The 19,323-nt window shown below is 40.3% G+C and overlaps 1 protein-coding gene across 12 annotated transcripts in view; it reads left to right on the top strand.

Moving 5' to 3' along the window:
* Nucleotides 1–19,323, top strand: part of ablim3 (actin binding LIM protein family, member 3) — a 40,261-nt gene that overhangs the window by 6,387 nt on the left and 14,551 nt on the right. For 9 of the 12 annotated variants that reach the window (XM_067518513.1, XM_067518510.1, XM_067518506.1 and 6 more), the window contains exons 2-6: nt 313–447; nt 11,954–12,137; nt 15,742–15,857; nt 18,627–18,753; nt 18,835–18,928. In XM_067518513.1, coding sequence (XP_067374614.1) covers nt 313–447; nt 11,954–12,137; nt 15,742–15,857; nt 18,627–18,753; nt 18,835–18,928 — 656 coding nt within the window. The remainder of the gene's footprint in view (nt 1–312; nt 448–11,953; nt 12,138–15,741; nt 15,858–18,626; nt 18,754–18,834; nt 18,929–19,323) is intronic. The other 3 variants (XM_067518514.1, XM_067518516.1, XM_067518515.1) reach the window with 1 other exon arrangement.

The raw sequence follows: 19,323 nt of genomic DNA, 5'->3' as shown, positions 1-19,323 counted from the left end.
CTCTGGTATTGGATCGCTGCATACAGTGGAGAAACATTTGAATATGTAAAGCAGTTTTGTTAAAGTTTATTGCTGGAATCCAAATTGATTGTTAACTAATACGGTGTGACTTGTATTTCTTAGTGGGAGGTGTTTGTTGTTGTTGCTTTTATATGCTATTAAGAATTCAGATATAGTCGGTTATAGTTGCATTGTGTGATAAAGGTTTGACCAGGGTAGCAACATTAAATTAGAAAACGGTTGATTGAACTTATAAAAGTACTTAAAATACTGTATGTAATTAGTAGAATGTGTTATTTTTTCCATCATCAGCTTATCCCCCAGGCTCGACGGGTGGGGAACGAAGCAGTGGAGCGATCCGATGCCAGCGATGTCGGGAAGTATGCAGAGGAGAGGTGGTGCGAGTGCAAGAGACCCACTTTCACGTCAAGTGTTTCACCTGCACAGGTAAGACATGGGAACCACAAACACAGGAAGTTTTCGACAATCAGCTTTAGTTCATAAATGTTGTTAGAAGCATACATATGCACCCCCACAGACACACACACACACACACACACACACACTGACTGGTTCAGTATTCCTTTATTTATCCATCTCCTAGTGCACATGCTGAGTGCTACGATTAGCCCATGGAGGGGAGTGAAATTTATCAAAGGTGCCATGCAGGGGACTTAGACTCCTGCTAATGCAGCTTGTTATTGTGCTGCCACCTTGGAGGGGATTTTCCTCAGTTGTACAGTGTGGTCTAATGAGAGTGTTTTAACTAGCTTTGCAGTACAGGTGACCTACAGTAAATACAGTGTTGACATAATTACACAGTGTGTTATGGCAGGAATATAAATTTGTAGTTTGTGTATTTTTGTGTTCTGTAGACATTTTTTGTATCGGTTTGACATTGTGGGAAACACATACCCAGCCAAGCAATAGTTAGACCTTTGCTTCATATACATCATGTTACAATTTTGCTAAATATTGTAACAGTCCAAAATGTTACTGAAAATAGATTTGAGTAAACTTTTTGCTATTTACTTTATATATTTTTCCACTTGTAATTTCTATCAATATAACATTTTTTTTAGACTTTTGACTGTAAGCGGTTTGTATGAATGAAGATGTAAAATTTGGGAGGCTCCTCTTACTACTTTAGTTCAGCAAGATTGCAAAAAAAGTTAATCTGGAAAAAAAAGACAAAAAGAGAGAGAACTCAGTGTCCTTTAGAAACACAGCCCTGACATGTAAAATTGCAGACATTTGCAGAGTTTAGTACAGGTCTGAAAAGGGCTTATGGTCTTATGATAGTCAAGTGTCTGTGTGTGTGCAAATTAGAAATCAAAGAAGCGAGAAATATTATTTGTCATGCTGCTGTACAGCCTGGAGCAGTATTTTGTTAATAGTGCCATTTCAAAAGCAGACAGTCAGTAATGGGCAACATTTTTTAGTCATTTGCAGATGACTGAGACAAAAACTAGATAGATTAAGATGAAATATGTATTCAGCAGCCACTTAATTACACTCATTGTTTTCTACAATTAAAAACGTATGTGTCACAATTTCAGTTAAATCCTTTCTCCACTTCACTGCATTTCATTCAAATACATCATCTACACACAGTATAATCATTGCCATTTTTCTTTATTGACTTAAAGAAAAAAACTTTCCATATTCTGGTTTAAAAAAACCTCAGATCTCCTGGACAATCACTTCCATCAAAGATGGGTTTTTATATAAGTCATGACTTTAGCAGGGGTTGTTACAGAGAAGAAGTGGAGTAAGTTGTCTTGTATGTTTGAGCGGCACTACACTGCCAGAGTACAGCACGCAGCTGTTCTACACTAGATGAACTCAGTGAAGAATATTCATTAGGGGGTTGCTGTTACATGTTTCCTAAGTGTAGCCATCACACAAATGAAAACACAAGCCTATAGTGCACAAATACACACTAGCACTCATGCATATGAGCATGCACATCCATACGTGTGTGCACGCTCGCCTTGGTTGTGAGGGGTTGCTGTGGTAACTGTGTAAAGGGGCACCCGGCCCCTGGTTGGTGGATATTCTCAGCATCTCTATGGTGCTATTAACCAATCAGAAGCCTCTATTCTGTGCCCCAGAGAAAAGGGGGGGTGAACACAGGAAGCAAGCAGAAAAGAGAAGAAGAGGGGGATGGGGGTGCTGTTTGTGTCGCCTAAACATTACATCATCACTTGAGTGCAATACCAATCTGATTCTTCTCCTCCTCTCCCTCACTCACAGCAGCTTTACAGTAATGGAAAGGTGTCATCGATGAGCATCACGTTAAATACACCTACCACCTACCACCATTCCCATCTCATGTTCCAGAGATCTCTGCTCATCCCATGAGGCAATGGGGCACTATTGTGTGCCACATCCCTGTATATAATATGCTCTCCTGTATGGGCCTCTGCATAGCCAGCAGTTTTGTAAAGCCTGTATTGTTCATACAATTACCTACCCCCCCATGCACACACACACACACAAACAAACAAGTTGCATGTTCTTTTGAGCTTCATAAACTCCATCTGTTCACTATTGTCCATTTCTGTTGCCTGCATCCAATTGGTTCCTCTGCATATTTTCTGCAACTGAATGAAATAACGGGACCTAAGATGGAATATTTACATTTTCCTCAAATCTCTCTGATGCAGTTTTTCTCCCTTTATCTCTGTTTCTTTCTGTTGATTTTCACCTTTTTCCTTGATGACAGTCACCCAAGCATGAAATCAATTTGTCATTTGGGACAGGATGGCATTGGCATGCAGGGTGTGCTATTTGGAGGCTAATGGGTAAACTTTATTATATCTTGTGTTGGAATAGACATCTGTTATCATTGGCCAATTTCCCTATCTGTAGGGAAATGCTTATAAACTCTGTTATTGGAGTATATTTCCAATTGAGGCATTTTTTTCTAGAAAATCGGGGTGTATAGAAGGTTTGAGACCCCGTGTGCCGCCGTTCCTTTCCACTAATAAGCCAAAAACTATTGTAAAATCCTTATTTCCCCTCCCTTTTCTCTTTTCTTTCTTCAATTCGGCCTCCTTTTTTTCAGAAGGGTTGACTATGCCCCACTGAATACAACCCCAATTCCAAAAAACTTGGGAAGATGTGTAAATCTAAATAATCACAGAATGCAATGATTTGCAAATCTCATCAACCCATTTTTTTTATTCACAGTAAAACATAAACAACATATCAGATGCTGACACTGAGACATTTTACAATCTCATGAAAATCACATCTAAAAAAAAAATTGCAAGAAGAGTGTTTAGCATTGTGTAGCATCCCCTCTTCTTTTAACAACTGTGTGTAAATGTCTGAAAAGTGAGGAGACCAGTTGCTGGATTTTTAGTGGAGGAATGTTGTCTTATTCTCGTCTGATGTAAGTTTCTAGTTGACCAACAGTTCTGGGCCTTTGTTGCCAGATTTTTTATTTTATGATGCGCCAAATGATTTATTTTGGTGAAAGGTCTGGACTGCAGGCAGGCCAGGTCAGCACCCGGACTCCTATGAAGCCATGGTGTTCTTATGTATCCCGTATGTGTGTAGCATTGTCTTGCTGAAATATCAAGGTCTTCCCTGAAAGAGATGTTTTCCAAAAAAAATTAAAATTTTTGATTAATCGAACCATTTTAAATGGGATTTGGCCCAGAGAACTCGGCGGCATTTCTGGATCACATATGGCTTCTTCTTTGCATGATGGCCTGTTTTTAATGCATTCCCGCCTGAGGGTCCAAAGATCACAAATCTTTTGATGATATTATATATTGTAGTTGGTGTTATATCTGGTGCCCGTCTTTACATTAGAGAGGCTCTCCCTCTCTGAAATGCTCCTTTTATACCCAGTGATGTTACTGACCTGTTGCCAATGAACCGAATGGAAATTGAATTAAATGCTCCTCCATTTGTTTTTGATGTGTAGCAATTACTTTTCCAGCCTTTTGTTGGCTCTCTTCCAACTTTTGAGACGTGTTGCTGCCATCAAATTCAAAATTAGCTAATATTCAGATATTTCAACATCTGATATATTATTTATATCTATTATTAATAAAATATGGTTTGATGAGATTTGCAAATCGTTGGACTCTTTTTTTTATTTACGTATGTACACATCTTCGCAACTTTTTTGGAATTGGGATTGTAAATTTGGATGATTCCATTGTGAGACACACTCACAGATATTTGTTGAGTGCACACTTTCACTCTGCATGTAGAAATACATACCTTCATCCTATTCATCATTTCATCCTCCACACTTTCTCAAACCACATAACCTTCCGGATGCCACATTATCATAATTCCTCTCTCATGCATTAGTGACATGAAGAGCAGATCCCTAATTGCGTACATTTAACCTCTCATTTGAACCCATTATGCAGCAGCTGATTATAGCATGAAAAGCAGCCCCGAAATCAGCCAGAGGAAGAAGTCTGTGGAAAATGCTAAAGACAGAAGCCAGCTTACAGATTGATGTATCAACTCTAGCCACATAGAAGGCATTGGGAGTGTATGTGTGGATTATGTGGACCCTATAGCACATCTGAGTGCAGTGAGGAGCTGTAGTACACAGACGATGTGGTGTTTTATTACCAGCAGATGGGCTGACTTGTGCATACTGGCCTAATGACATAGTGACCACATTTACCCTGCCTCTGAAGCATAATTGGCACTCTTAGATTCCAGCAGAAACAGTGAGGCCTGTCGATGGCACGAGCGCAGGGCTGACACGGACATAAATCAGAGGGAAAAACAGCACGTGGTTTCTGTCAGCTTGCATGCTACCAAAAAAATGTAGACAAAGAAATACAAATATACAAGCCCAGACGGATGCAGACACATACACACATAAACTGCCAAGGTGATCCAAGTAGTAGACGAAACAGTTTTCTCTCATAAAACACTGCAAAATGACAAAAGAGATTTACACAGACAAGTCAGATAAATACTTGACTGTTCTGCTAATGCTCCAGTTCTAGCTGGCATTCTCTCAAGGGCTCTTGTGAAATTGCAGCATCTTCGTCTCTTTCTGTGGAGACCTGTTATAGTCAGTCCGGCCTCTCTTTGGATGCCACCACTCAGCCGTGGTGTTAATAACATCAACCTTCTGTACTGTACTGCTGCTTTGTGAAGGCAAATGATAGATGGTGATGGAAACAAGACTGTTGGAGGAAGGAAGGGAAAGGACAAACAGTGTGAGGAATAAAGTGAAAAAGAGAGATGTTATGCAGAGAAACAGAAGGAAAGCACATGAAAAAGTGGGGGGTTATAGGAAGGGGAGCTTCCTGTAGCTATAGCAACCGTGGGCACGCTGGTCCAATCACCACACCAAGGCCTGGTTGCTAGGGAGAAATTCCAGCTGAGAGAGAAGGGCGCATGGCAGGCAGTGGTGCTTTTCCCCAACGACTCACCAGGATCTGGGAGAGATGACAGGTATTATTCCTCTGCTTGTCTCTCTCAAGCATCATTATCCTGGGGGATTTTCATACACTGACGCTCTGCTTATTGTCTGTGTGTATGTGTGTCTGTGTGCAGTGTGTGTGTATGTGTGTGTGGGTTTGCAAGGTTTAGCTACTTAACTGTGCAAGTGTCTGGCTCAGTGAAGGAATGATTTCTGAATGATAAAGAGGATCATTAAGCGACAAACTCCACAGTCTTGAACAAACCCATGCACCCACACTAAGCCTGTACATCTGTAAACAGATCTACAGCCGTAGATTCTTTTTACTGCGCAGTGCAAGGGCCTGTCACTAGCTGTGCCTGTGATCTCACACATGCCTATTTTCCTCTCAACTGAGTCTCTTCAGAGGGTTAAAAGCTGAAGGCCTCGGCAGCAGGACTGGTCTGCTGGTATGAAGGGGCTCCACCAGGCAACCATCTGTCTCCATCAGTCCAGTCCTATCACTCTTCCACAATTTCTAACAGCTTTAGACTTTAGCTGTTTCTCTACTCTACTCCATCTCTACTCTCCTGCCCTTTCCTATGAACACATTTGCTTCTGTTTTTTGCAATGATTTTTGGTTTTATCCATGTTTTGTATTCAGTAAATAACTTGACATGTACTTGATGGATTGACACAAATTTTTAAACAGACACTCTAGGTCCCCTGACTTTAGTGACCCTCTAGCAGAACCAGCCACTTGACATGTGCAGTTAAAAAAAAAAGGCTTTAAAACTGTTGGGTCTATTATAACAGTTTTCTTCTTTTGCCAACAGAAAACTTTCACTTGTTAAGTAAAATAGATGACCTGTTTTATGGTTTATTTTTTGACACAGAATAATGTAAATGTATTCATGATGTCCAGATGATGCATCGAACACACATTCATATTCCACTGATGATTACTACGTTTTCGTCTAGTGACATTATACATCATCTTCTAAACTAATAGCATTTAAATTTATTTGCCTTAGTTATGCTTATTGTTTAATGTTAATGTGAAAATGTTAATGCATGTTAATATGCTAAACTACAATGGTGAAGTAAATAAAATCAATGTACTCACATTGTTTTGAGCAGGGCAGCATGCCATCATTACAATTCAGGGCTGCTGTGCCTAGCTTCACAGAGCTGCTAGTGTGGCTGTCTGACTGCTTCTTCTCCCACACAGATTTGGCACAACTTGATAAAACACATTATTTACTCTTGAAGTGTTTCCTCCTGTCAGAGGGCCTCAGATCCGGGGGGATGAGGGGAGGGTAGAGGAGCTCAGGCCCTGTGTTGGTAGCACAGATGTGGGGGGGTCGTTGGCCTGTTGCATACATGCCCCTTTTTAAACTGACAATAGCAACCTAGGTTACACTGGAAAAATCCTTAGAACTGTTCATTTCTGTTTAGGATGTGCAGCAGAGCTACTCTGACATACATGACCGTTTACTTAATTGCACATTATGTAGAACTAACACTAGCAGAATGAGCTGAGAGAGGAGTCACAGTGAGCAAGAGTTGGGGGTGGGGTGCTGCCATGAAAGAAAGGGAAGGTTGAGTGGAGGTGCAGTCTGTAGTAGTGAGAGAAGAGGGTGCAAATTGAGATAAAGTGGAGATCTTGTGCTCAAAGCCACAATGATCTGGAAGGTCTTGAAAGAGAAGGACAGAAAAAGAGTAAGGGAGGAGGGGGCGGGGGTGTCAGGACTATTTTGGGGTTCCGGCATGGGCCGACTTTGAGAAGGGAATTTTAATTGCGTCTGTTGGCTAGAGATAAATACCCAATCATGCAGGCCCCCTGTGGGGGCCTAATCAGTGCAGTTCTAATGACCACAGCTGCAGACACCAGCCTACATGCTAACCTCAAATCACTAGACTTCTCTAGATGCTACAGTTACTTCCTCTGTTGCCCAATAAGAGCAACATGAAGGAGAGAAGCAGCCTCTTTTAGTGTCCCTCATTAGAGTGCCATTCAGGGTAAGATCATAAAATGAGCAAATAAGTTTTTCTTGTAGTTTCATTTTGCAAAGCAGATTATGTTCAGTTAAGGAAAGTAATTGATGATAAATCTGAACATGTCTCGACAAAGTGACACATTTTCCCTATAAACATCGCATTTTATTAAATAAAACTGAAATTAAATTCTGTGTAATTGCACCAACGATGTGCAGTTTTTACAGATTGAATCCCAAAAGGCCTTTTATAGTCAGTGACAGGCCAGTTTGGTTGTTGTTTTTATGGGTGGGGGTCCACATCATGTGATGCTAGTTGTACAGTTGTACCCAAAGCCTTTTTTCTCATAGCCAAGCCACATCTCTGAGGCAGCACACACATCAAGCGCTGACCCAACTCCACCCATTGCTCTGGCAACTACAACAATGTGGTGTTGTTTAAAAGTTTAAAATTTCTGCCCGACAGTTAAGCACAGAAATGAGACAACTTAAAAAGAAATGGGCTTGGCACATATAGAGTAAAGTTTTATGTATTATATATTTAGTATTGATTGTCATAATATTCACAATGCACACAGTAAATGCATGTTAGGGCATTTTTAGGTCTGTTTCACTCGTAAAATATGACTTTAAAAAAAAATATGTCATTCGTTATTAAATTATTCATTATTTCTGATGAAGTGAAAACTCAAAAATAAAGCTATGACTGTTATTAATTTCCTCTCAATTGAAATGAAAACTCCATTGTGATGTGTCTTGCTGTACATCAGCTTGAACCATCACATTCAGGTTCAAACTGATTTCACTTTCTCATTGCAATGTTTGGCATTCACAGCCACCAGTTAAATCTCAACACCGCCACATGTGCCACCATCACCACCTTCACCATATCATTTAGAATGGGGCACGGCTGTCTCTAGGGCAACTGTGGAAGGGTTACATCTCCTATGGCAACTGAGAAAGGGGGATGTCCTTTGCAATGCATCCAGCCAATCGTCCAGGCAGAATAAAACAATGTGATCAGCCAGAACAGGTGAACCATCCAGTCGGCCCGTCCAATCCAGTCGGAGCAATTCCAGCCAGCTCGCTGTGATTCGGTCAGGCGTCAGTATGCTAATGAAGTGCGTTAGGATAATTGAGTAAATTCACGTCATATAAAAATCAATCTGAGCGCAGATTGAAAAGCATTTTAAAAGAGAGAGAAAAGAAAAGAAAATTATTGTGACCTTTACAGCATTTTACTTTTCAAAGATTGAGATAATGTTTTCATTAAAATAATGCTATAGGCATATGGCAAACGATATTTTTTTCTTTGGCAGAAAACATAAAAGATCTGGAAATATTTACTCTGTTATTTCCATTTTCCATGAAGGCATCGGATAGCCTGTGATTTGGGTTTCTGGTAAGAGCCTTACTTAGTTTGTTTTAAACTGCAGCAGGGACACTTTTTAAAGCATTTTGCCATTGTTCAGTGGTTCTGGAAATGTGGTAGACACACATGCACACACACACACAGACACACACACACACATTTTTAAGACAGTCTATTTTAAAGCTCTGGTCCTCCTTGTGCTTTGCTCATCTCTGCTTCTTCACATCCCTCTTTTCTTCTGCAGCCATCTTTCCTGGATGCCAATGACTTGTCACAATCCTTTATCATATTTCACTATACACTCTGTCCCATTTCATCATCTTATCTCTGCATACACACAGTGCCATCTCATTGGGGATGGATTTATTTGTCTCCATTCTCCTCTGGGACCTGAGATTGTTTTGTTTTTAAGTGAGGCCCCATTGATCTTTTATTACACCATTAAGTCAATATGCTTCACTCATAAACAGCTTGAGATTAAATGAGCCCCTTTGAAGGGTTTATGTGAGTCTCTGTGTGTGTGTGTGTGTGTGTGTGTGTGTGTGTGTGTGTGTGTGTTTGAACTCTCAGCCTGCCAGCAGACAAGAAAGTCTGGTGGCTACAGGAAGCAAAATGTAGCCTGTAGTTTGTATAAACTGTCCGGTATGAACGGTGATAGCAGTAAGCTGTTGGTATTCACATTCATTCCACCACAAACAGTATGATACTTTGTTACATTTAAAATGTTTACTGCTTTATTTGCTAATTTCATTTACTGACAGTGGGTTTTTAGCATTGTCGGTTGGACACCATATTGTTAATCTCGTGATTCACAATTTTCCCTGTAGATTATATTTCCATTTTTCCAGTAGTCCAGTAGGCAGTGGTTCAGTGGTCTGGATTTAGTGTAGGAACAGTATATGTTTTCAGAAGTAATTGTTGCTCTACGTAATTTTTAAAGGAATAGGTGGTGACTTTCTAAATGTTTTTTATTTTCAGCAAATATCATAAAACCAGTGGATTGTGTCTACTAACCAGAGTCTAAACCCAGATCCAGATTTATTTTATTCGTCTGTCATAGACCTCCATTGTAATATTTGGTGTGAGAGTTTGATTTCAACAGTTGAGGAAACTCAAACATTAGTCAGATGTATATGAATATTTCCTTGCAGTTTTCTGATTACATTACATTATCTCCTGTCGCCAGGTAGAAGAATGTGCACAATTTGGAGTAGTACTACAACTGTATCAGGTATTTAATTTCTCTGCTGTTTGGTTCTAGCATATTGGGCTTTTGCTGTAACAGTAGATAGTGGTTGAAGCCACATATCCTTCCAACCCACGACTTCTGTTTCACCTGAGTTGCAGGATTATCAGGACCTGAGGCTTTTTCTACATAGAATATGCATTTCAAGTCGCCTCATTTTTTAAGGAACCATTATGATCCAAGTTCTTCTGCCCAGATCATAATATCAAATATTTTCAGGTAGATGGCCAGAAGATGTCCTTTTTTTGTTTGTTGTTTTCTACTGCCGTAAAATCTAGATGCAGGAAGTGGCATTAAAGGACTAGTTTGATATTTGGTGGAATATGTGATATTGATACCACTCTGCAGATCCTCAAATGTTTGTCTGGAGGAGGTTGGAGTAGTGTTTTTTTTTTTTTGTCCTTTCGGCTTATCCTGTGAGTTCAGGGTCGCCACAGCGGATCATTGTCCGCATGTTGATTTGGCACAGTTTTTTTTTACACCGGATGCCCTTCCTGACGCAACCCTCACCAATTTCTACCGGGCTTGGACCGGCACTGCACTGCTGGAGAGGGAAATGGGCTGTTAGGGGTTCAGTGTCTTGCCCAGGGACACTTCAACATATAGGTTGGAGTAGTGTATGGGTCACCAAAGATATAACTTTTCTACAGGAGACCGGAGTTCAAGTCCACTGTAAAACAGACACTATTGATGTTGTTGCAACCAGTCATTTGACGTAGCTAAGTTGAGGGTTTAGAGCAAAAAAGATTCTGAAACCAGCCACCTTTTTGACAAAATAGTACGTTTCTGATATTTTGTTGCCTAATTCCCAGAATTTAATTTACTTATTTTAATTTACTTCATTTTCTGCGTACAAATGCACTTAATTCTTAGTCATCTACACATTTACAAGTTTGAGGCTAGAGGCTGACATTGCCTGATGACCCATGACTATATTTCTCTCCTTGTTTCCAGTCTTTATGCTAAGCTAAGTTAACAGCTGGATTGTGTTGTCTTCAAAGTCAACCCCAACAACTACAGGGAAGAAGTTATTGGTGCATATTGTACATGATGATTGCAGTTGGCTTACATGATAATAGTAGTGTGCTAGTGTCACAGCAGTGGAGTAATCAGTGGGTCATTATGGTCCTGAATAGAGCCAGTGATAGTGAGGGTTTATTTTCTCCTCATGCAGGTGCTGAAACACAGAAAATGCTTTTGATAATGTCTCTTTATAAAATCAAACATGTAAAAATGTGAATTTGTTTTTCACTGACTGACCTTCATCTGTGTCAGGTCACAGCAGGAGATTCCAATAACTGTTAACACTTCTTGTTGGTAAACGTAAGGAGACGTTGGCAGAAACCAGAGACCAGCAACCACAGTGGCCACTGAAGTGTGAAAATGCCTCTAAGCTTTATTGTTTCACCCATCGGAATTTACTATCAGTTACAAGGCAGCACACGTTGTCTACATAGGATGCACTCAAACAAACACACACACACTCACACACACACACCTAAGCTCTCACCTTGCACACACATGCAGCAAATAGTTGTGGTGTCTTTGGTGTCTATGTAATGAGTTTGTAGTCGAACTTGTGGTCTGTTGTTTTGTGTCTTTCTTCCCATTGTTTAGCACAAATGACTTTTCTACTCATTATATCATTATATTCCCATCAGAGTAAATTGGCTCACCACTGTCTGGAGCGGAATAACTTCCCTAGCAGCCATGTGTGAAGACAAATATAAACACACCACCAACACACACACAAACACGCAGGTAAAATGGCAGGGCCTCGGATTGAAAAAACACAACACAGAAGTGTAACAGAAAAGGAACCAGAGAAATAAGAAAATAAAAAAAAGTAGGACATTTTACTTGAAGAGCATGTGACAGATAAAATAAAAAACAAAAATAGTATTTCTAGTATCCACAGATTATTCCACCTGTTCTCTCCACAGTGTGTAACTGTGATCTGGCACGATCCGGCTTCTTCCAGAAGAAGGGCGAGTACATCTGCACGGCAGACTATCAGCGTCTGTATGGTACACGCTGCGAACGCTGTGACAGCTTCATCACTGGAGAGGTGGTCTCTGCTCTGGGACGCACATACCACCCCAAGTGCTTTGTCTGCAGTGTCTGCAGGTACACAAGCACCATTACACAACACACACTCAACAGGCAAATATAAATACTTGGTTGCACTACTAGTTACGTACTGTATGGTTGAACAATGTATTGGCAATATTACTAATACTACTACTAATTTACTGATGTGCTGCGTGTTTAGTCACAATGTGCATTATTCTCTTTAGCTGCTTAATGACTTACCATCTTTGTCTGCAATTTCCTGTGACATATTATGCCAGTTTATTACATTTAATATATTTATTGTTTGGTAGCTATCCTTCCTGTTTCGCTTGCCATAATGTAAATAAGCTGTTTCATAGTACTATTTTGTTTCTTATGATTTTTGTACCAGTGTAATACAGTATTTTAGTTTGTCAAGAGTTTAAACCTGCATTCATTGCTTTTGTGGTCAAAGCACAGCATTGTGTCAACACAACACTCACACAACATAACTTTTCAAAGTTGATATGTTGACCTTTTTGGCAAAAGGTGCCTAACTACACATTCCATATCATGGTGCAAAATTCGTATTTCACGACCATTTTTGGTCTCCTTCTGAAAAAAAACTAAAGTATCTGACTTTGTAGATGCTAAATGTGCCATTGGGTTCACCAGCCAGACACGTCGCTCCACCGGGTGACAATGCACATATAGTCCACTGCACATATAAGGGATCTTTGGTGGAATTATTGCAACTGACAGCATTTGGTCATCTTTGAAAATAAGATGAATTTATATAATAAGTGAAGTTATCTTTATAGCAAATTTATTTAATTACAATTAGAAAACTAAATACATTGGAAATGCATTCTCTAGTTAAGAAGACCTGCAGCTAAAAAATGTAATTGAGATTTTTTACTACAAACAATTTGCTTCAAGCAGAAAATGTGTATATCATGTTTTTCAGTAGGTACTGATAGTGCTTTGGAGTCACAGTTTATTTTTTGCCTTCCCATTACGTAATCACTTCTTTATATGTACTGTCTATGTGATTGAACACATGACAGTGAAATGGAAGTTGAATGAAGGGTATAGCATGACGAAGGAGAGGAATTGTGGAGTTAGTGAACAAGAAATGGATGCATATTCTCTCCTTCTTTGCCATGAGTCACTGTTTTTTCCCGCATGACTATGCTTTACTCCCTCAAATGATGCTTCATGACTTGCATGTTTCAAAATAAGAAATCCAAAGGTTAGTCATTTCTGTATGGTGTGTTTCGTAGCGCACAAATGCAGTCTTACCTCAACTCCTGAATGCCAGTAAAAGTCTGATTGGAAAGCTCAGGCATTTTGTCGTTTTGCTACGACTCCAGAAAAGAGAGCTGACCCAGGAGTTTCAAGCTGTTAGATTTAGTAAAAGTAGGCCATCTCTCCTCTGACCTCCATCAGTGTTCATGTTAAGCTCTTCCTGAATGAACTAAGAGTCAGCATCCCTGTTGGCTCCCCTTTCTATTTTGACATTTTACTCTCCTTGTCACTGTCTTTCTCTTATGGTACATTCTCAAACTGTCGCTTCGCTCAGTTTAGTTTCCATGTACAGTACATGTTAAGTCTGTACATCAGTAAACTTTGTCCGTTGTTGTGTAGCTGCTTGACGTTGGCTGATAAACATGTGGTCATGCCCAGCAGCCGAGCAAAAAAAAACTGAACTGACACCAACTGGCTGGAGATAGTCAGTGGAGCAGTCTTGGCAGTGACAGCAATGCCTGTCTATGTGTGTGTATGTATATGTTTGTGTGTGTGCACATGCGTGTGTGTGTGAGTTTATGTTGAGTCAACTGGAAGAGACAGCAAGAAGCCGAAGGGTGGATCTCTTCTTTCCTGCACCGTCTGCCCTCTGTCACATTGCTCACAGTCACTTGTACATCCTTTTTTCTCTCTCGTTCTCCCCCCTGTCAGTTCTCCACCCCCACCCCCACCCCCCACTTCCTCTTGCTCCTCTTTACCATCCTCATTATTCCTATCATCATCTTCCTGTTGTTAATCATCACCCTCATCACGTTGTCTTCCTTGTCTTCATCTTTTTACCTCTTCCCCATCACAGCCCCATCAGATTGCAGGTTTCACTTTCCCGTACTGATGTTTTCCACAAAAAAAACCCCAAAAAAACAGTGGGGATCAAAGCCAAAGGGCATATCGCTCCAGCCATAAATAACTTTACTTCTGTGGGCAGATTTGAAAAAAAAAAAAAAAAAAAAAACATGAATTAAATATGTAAATCAAGTAAATTTTTAAAGCGCCATGAAAGGCTGACAAAGCAAGAGAGTCTTGAGGGAGTGAGAGCAACACACAGGTAAAGACAAGGTCAAACACAGACTAACACACTCTTCTGCACCATTTCAGCATTTACGTAAGGAATGAAGTTGTGCTACAGGCTAGGATAGCCATGACCAGGCACATCAACAAACTTTTCATGCTTGTGAGTGGACACAGATTCAAAATCAGAACCGAACTGAACAGACCTTGGGACTGACTAAAGGGTGAAATTAAAACTATGCCTAAATGAATAATATGCAATCCCTTCTTTTATTGATATGTGCTTGTTTCAGTACTACTATGTTTAATAATGCGTATGCTGTGTTTCTGGTGGCTTCACATATGCACATATTTAGACCAAAACTCTTGTAAAATACTCCTAGCACACATTTGAGGGCTCACAACATGTTCAGGATTATATAATGTATATTACAAAAGCCTTTGTCATGCTTGCCTCTGTACATCTGTATAAATGTGAACACTGATGTGCTGCTCTCTTGTGCGCTGTCTGCAAGCTCTAGCCTCCCATTGGGACCTGGCTCCAGCTCCAGGCCTTGGCGGGGGAGTAAAAGGATTACTGCTGTCTATGTCTTTTAAACAGCCTTTCATAAGCCTTTTAGCTCCCCATTCATTCTCACATTCTCTCCAGTCATAAAGAAATCAATCAGTCTCCTTGAAAAAGAGAGGGAAAAGTATGGTAAATATGGTAAATTAAATTCTGCTGGCATGTTTTCTGTCCTTCTGCATGTTTGTGTGCTTATTCTCATTTAGCGCAGGGTGATTTGAGCTGGCTATGGCGGATTGATATGCACGTCCTCCGGTCTGCATGTTGAAGAACTTTAAGTAATCCAAGTTGCTGCGTGTATCTCACTTTAAACGTGTTTGCAAAAATGGATCAGTGGCACCAGCTGTGTAAGGAAGTGATTTAGACAGAAACAACTGGGCGGACAGACGGAGAGAAAAGGAGGCAGTTAAGATCAGCATGCACTCCACATAGTCTCACTAATAAGTTTTTGTTCTCACTGAGAGAGCCAGTTTTTCTTTTAGGAGCCAGTGGCAGCATCACATTATCAGGTCTTTAATCACAGAGCAGCCAGGTGCTCTGCGACAATCAACATCCTATTAGCCCGTCGCCTTGACTGTTTGCAAATGTATTTTCAGGTTCGCAGAGGATGTCAGGCCGCATTCAGCTTTTGTCAGTAGGATTATGTTCTGTCTGTCACCCAGTCATGTTAATGCTAGCGGCCATGTGTTATTTTCATGTGTACACTTGGCTGTAATGTAAACACACAGAATCACTGCAGGTATTTGATGTCCTATTGCGTGTTGGTTTTCTAATGCTCTTTCCTTTTTCTTTCCTCAGTAAACCCTTCCCAATTGGAGACCGAGTGACATTCAGTGGCAAGGACTGCGTGTGCCAGCAGTGCTCTCACACACTTGTCAAGTCAAATGAACCGATCAAGATCCACGGTCCCAGCCGTAAGTTCAGCGTCTGCCACGCTCTGGCCGTTCTTTTTAGAGCTACCCAACGCTGCAGTGTCCTGGGTCTAGTGTTGTGTGTACATGAGGTCCATTTAGCTCATTTTATTAATCAAGTGTCTGGCAATTCAGCGATCGGTCCTGACCTACCAGCTGTGAATCACAAACAAACTTATCATTTCATTCATTAGCATCAAAACTAAACCCACAGAGCACAAGATTTGATACATCAGCACATGGACCTTGTTTATGTACTGTTGTGTACAGTTGCTTACACAGTAAAATGAGTGTGTGTTTTTTAGGTATGTGCACAATTCTGTCTTTTACTATAAATCAAAAAGGGATCCCACAACAGAGCAATAGTGATTGATAGTGAATCATTTGATAAGTATGGCACACAGACAGCAGGCTGCTGCTCACTGGCTGTGCAGTAATAACAGATGGTGGAGAGGCAGTGAATAACTGTCCTCCCCAGATCGCTCCATGCAGGAGAATAAAATCCAAATGGCTCCCCAGGTACATGTTCATCACTCAACCTTATGAGGAGGCAGTCTGTGAGATGGGACACAGAGTGGAGACACTAAATGTAATGTACTGGTTGTTACAGCCTGTTCCTCTGCAATTGTGTGAAAAAAGCTGGATATTTAAAAGTGCAAATATATGCTCAGGGTTCAAAATGCAATTGCAATGTAGCAAAAAATTGCTATTTGAGGGTGAAAGGCTAGGGCCTGTTGTAAAGCATTATTAGTTTAACTTTGTTTATTTACCATTTTTATTTTATGTATGCACAGATGAACTTGAAATATTCTGTCTTCTAATACTAATCAAGTTAATTAATTTAATTGCAAATTTGATAAATCAAACCCTATCAATATTAAATAGAAAAATACAGATGTATGTAGATAAAGAATTTCCATTAGGGATAAATAACTGCAGGATAGGGCATATAGACTATCTAAGCTCAGCTGACTACTGAGGCTTGAAATACGTCTTATTCCACATCATAAATTTTATATTGGGGGCAATGCAGTGGTCTAGGGGCTAAGTGCAACATCTCTGGTTTGAATTCAGTGATGCAGCTTTATTGCATTTCATTCTCCTCAACCTTCACTTCAACAGTGTGTCTGTGGCTTGTTATTAAGAGATGGTGATCATGTAATTGTGGTGCCTATTGTTTCAAAGCAATAGTTTGGCACTTTGTTTGTAGCTTCATATAAAGATAGGAGTAAAAGTAATCTACACATCTGGCTACATGCCAGTTGCTCATGTAATTTTTTGCTTCTGACACTTGATAAAAAAACCCCGCAGGGATGTCACCGACTGGTGTGTGGCCAGAAATGCCACACAGCACAGAAGCACCTCCCTACCCCATCATTTAGTGTAATTTTCCATTGAGCCTAGTTCACGAAACACTTGATAGTTTTTGTCACAAGCTCTGTTACATAATCATAGATGATCTAATAAAGATTACATCTGATGTCTACAATGGGACCAGTATCATGACTCAGTAGAAAATCAGCTGTACACACTAGCAGTCTGGAGCTGAAAATGCTGGACCTAAAGACTCAGCTCCATCGAATGCACTACAGAAACCTCACTCAGTGCACTGTGGTTTTTTAAATTGTTACTGCAAACCACAGTTTGTCTTGGCTGACAGGTCAGAGTAGAATCATCTCTTGTGCCTCTAGGCTCCGGGTCAGTAAAGGTTAAGCTAGGCCAAATGTTTTCCAAATAGAAATAAAGTGAGCACTGACCTTTTTACAGCATTTCGACATTCGGTGGCCATGCATCATTTGCCGCCTCTGTTCTGTCCTGTTTCGTTCTTGACCTGTTTGCGGTGGTCAATAACACCTCCTGTGTGTCTTTTAGAGGGAAATGGAATGTACAGTAGGTTTGTGTACTGTGTTTGCGTGGGCGTCTCTGTGTGTGTGCGCACGAGCTTGTGTCTGTGTGAGGGAAAGAGACAGAGTGATTTATATATGTCTTATACGTGGGTTTTGGCCCCGCAACTGATATTTGCTTCCTGCCTGCAATGAATCATGTATGACAGTGGTCGCAGTTGAGGGAGCCCACATTTCTTCAATATCCTGCATTATTGCAGCTATTGATTGAAGAGGTGACTCTGCCAAAGGGGTAGAAGAATACACAGCAGGTGTTTAAAGATGTACAATTACACTTTGGCTCACTTTGTCTCTGTGTTTCTGTGCTTTCAGTGGTGGACAAAGTACTCAGATCCTTGACTTAATTGGAAGTATCTGCATTCAAAATGTCACTTAAAAACTAAAAGTACAAAAGTAGTAGCTCAAGAAAATTTAAAAAGTACTAAAAGTAAAAGTAGTCTTTTTGCAGAATAGCCAATTTCACATAAATTCTGTCACTTTAATGTTGATGCTGCTAACGATGGGGCATATGTTAACATCCATATACACTTATAACACTGACTGAATAATACTGATTTATATGTTTTAATAAAGTTTAATCAATAAAATTAGAAAATAAATGTAGTGGAGTAAAGGTACAATATTTGCATCTGAGATTAATTGAAATCGAATATTAAATTTTCAGTTGAATAATTGAAAGCAATGAATGGAAATATCTATCGTTTGTACGGTAGAAATACAATAAAACTAAATGTAAGTACTGTACTTGAGTAAATGTACTTAGTTACACCACTTTGCACTTGTGCATTTCTCTTTTTGCCTGCACCCTTTCCCTTTCTCTGGCTTTACCCATTCTCCTTTGGGTCTTGCTTCTTAATTTTTCCGTCAGACTGTGCCGGATGTGGAGCTGAGATCAAGCAGGGTCAATCTCTCTTGGCGTTGGAGAAACAGTGGCATGTTAGCTGCTTCAGATGTCGGACCTGCAACATGGTCCTCACTGGTGAATACATCAGCAAGTGAGTGTGTAAAGGAAAAGATAGCATTTCAAAGCATGTGCGCTTTTTTTCACAGATTATTTTATATTTTCTATGTTGCAGGGATGGAGTACCATACTGTGAGGCAGATTACCACACCCAGTATGGGGTGAAATGTGAAACCTGCAGCAGATACATCAGTGGAAGGGTTTTGGAGGTGAGAACGGGACCGGATTTCAACATGAGATGATGCTAACAGAGATTTAGCTGCTGGGAAATCTGCAGCAATACAGAAATTCAAATTGGGAATTTAATGTGGTAGCTGAGCGTAATCAGCGTTATCAGAATTCAGCAGTAGCATTTTATCCTCGGCTCTGCTTAAGCCCCGCTGTGGCTGAGAGCGAGCAACTTAAGATTGACGGCTGATAAAAAAATAAATACAAAATGTTGGTCCTGCCTTGCTAAACTAAAGTCAACTACAATGTGTTAGTCACTGTTTCTTCCAGAGGCACAGCAGAGCACAGGCCTAACTGTGTGTACCTAACTTGTATGGAGGGATTTGAAGACAGGAGATGGAAGGAGGAGGGACACTAACAAATAATTCTATGTGAT

Source organism: Channa argus, chromosome 10 (genome assembly GCF_033026475.1).
Source record: "Channa argus isolate prfri chromosome 10, Channa argus male v1.0, whole genome shotgun sequence".
Lineage (NCBI taxonomy): Eukaryota > Metazoa > Chordata > Actinopteri > Anabantiformes > Channidae > Channa > Channa argus.
Note: the sequence above shows the minus strand (reverse complement) of the source record. Positions and strands in the feature narration are given on the sequence as shown.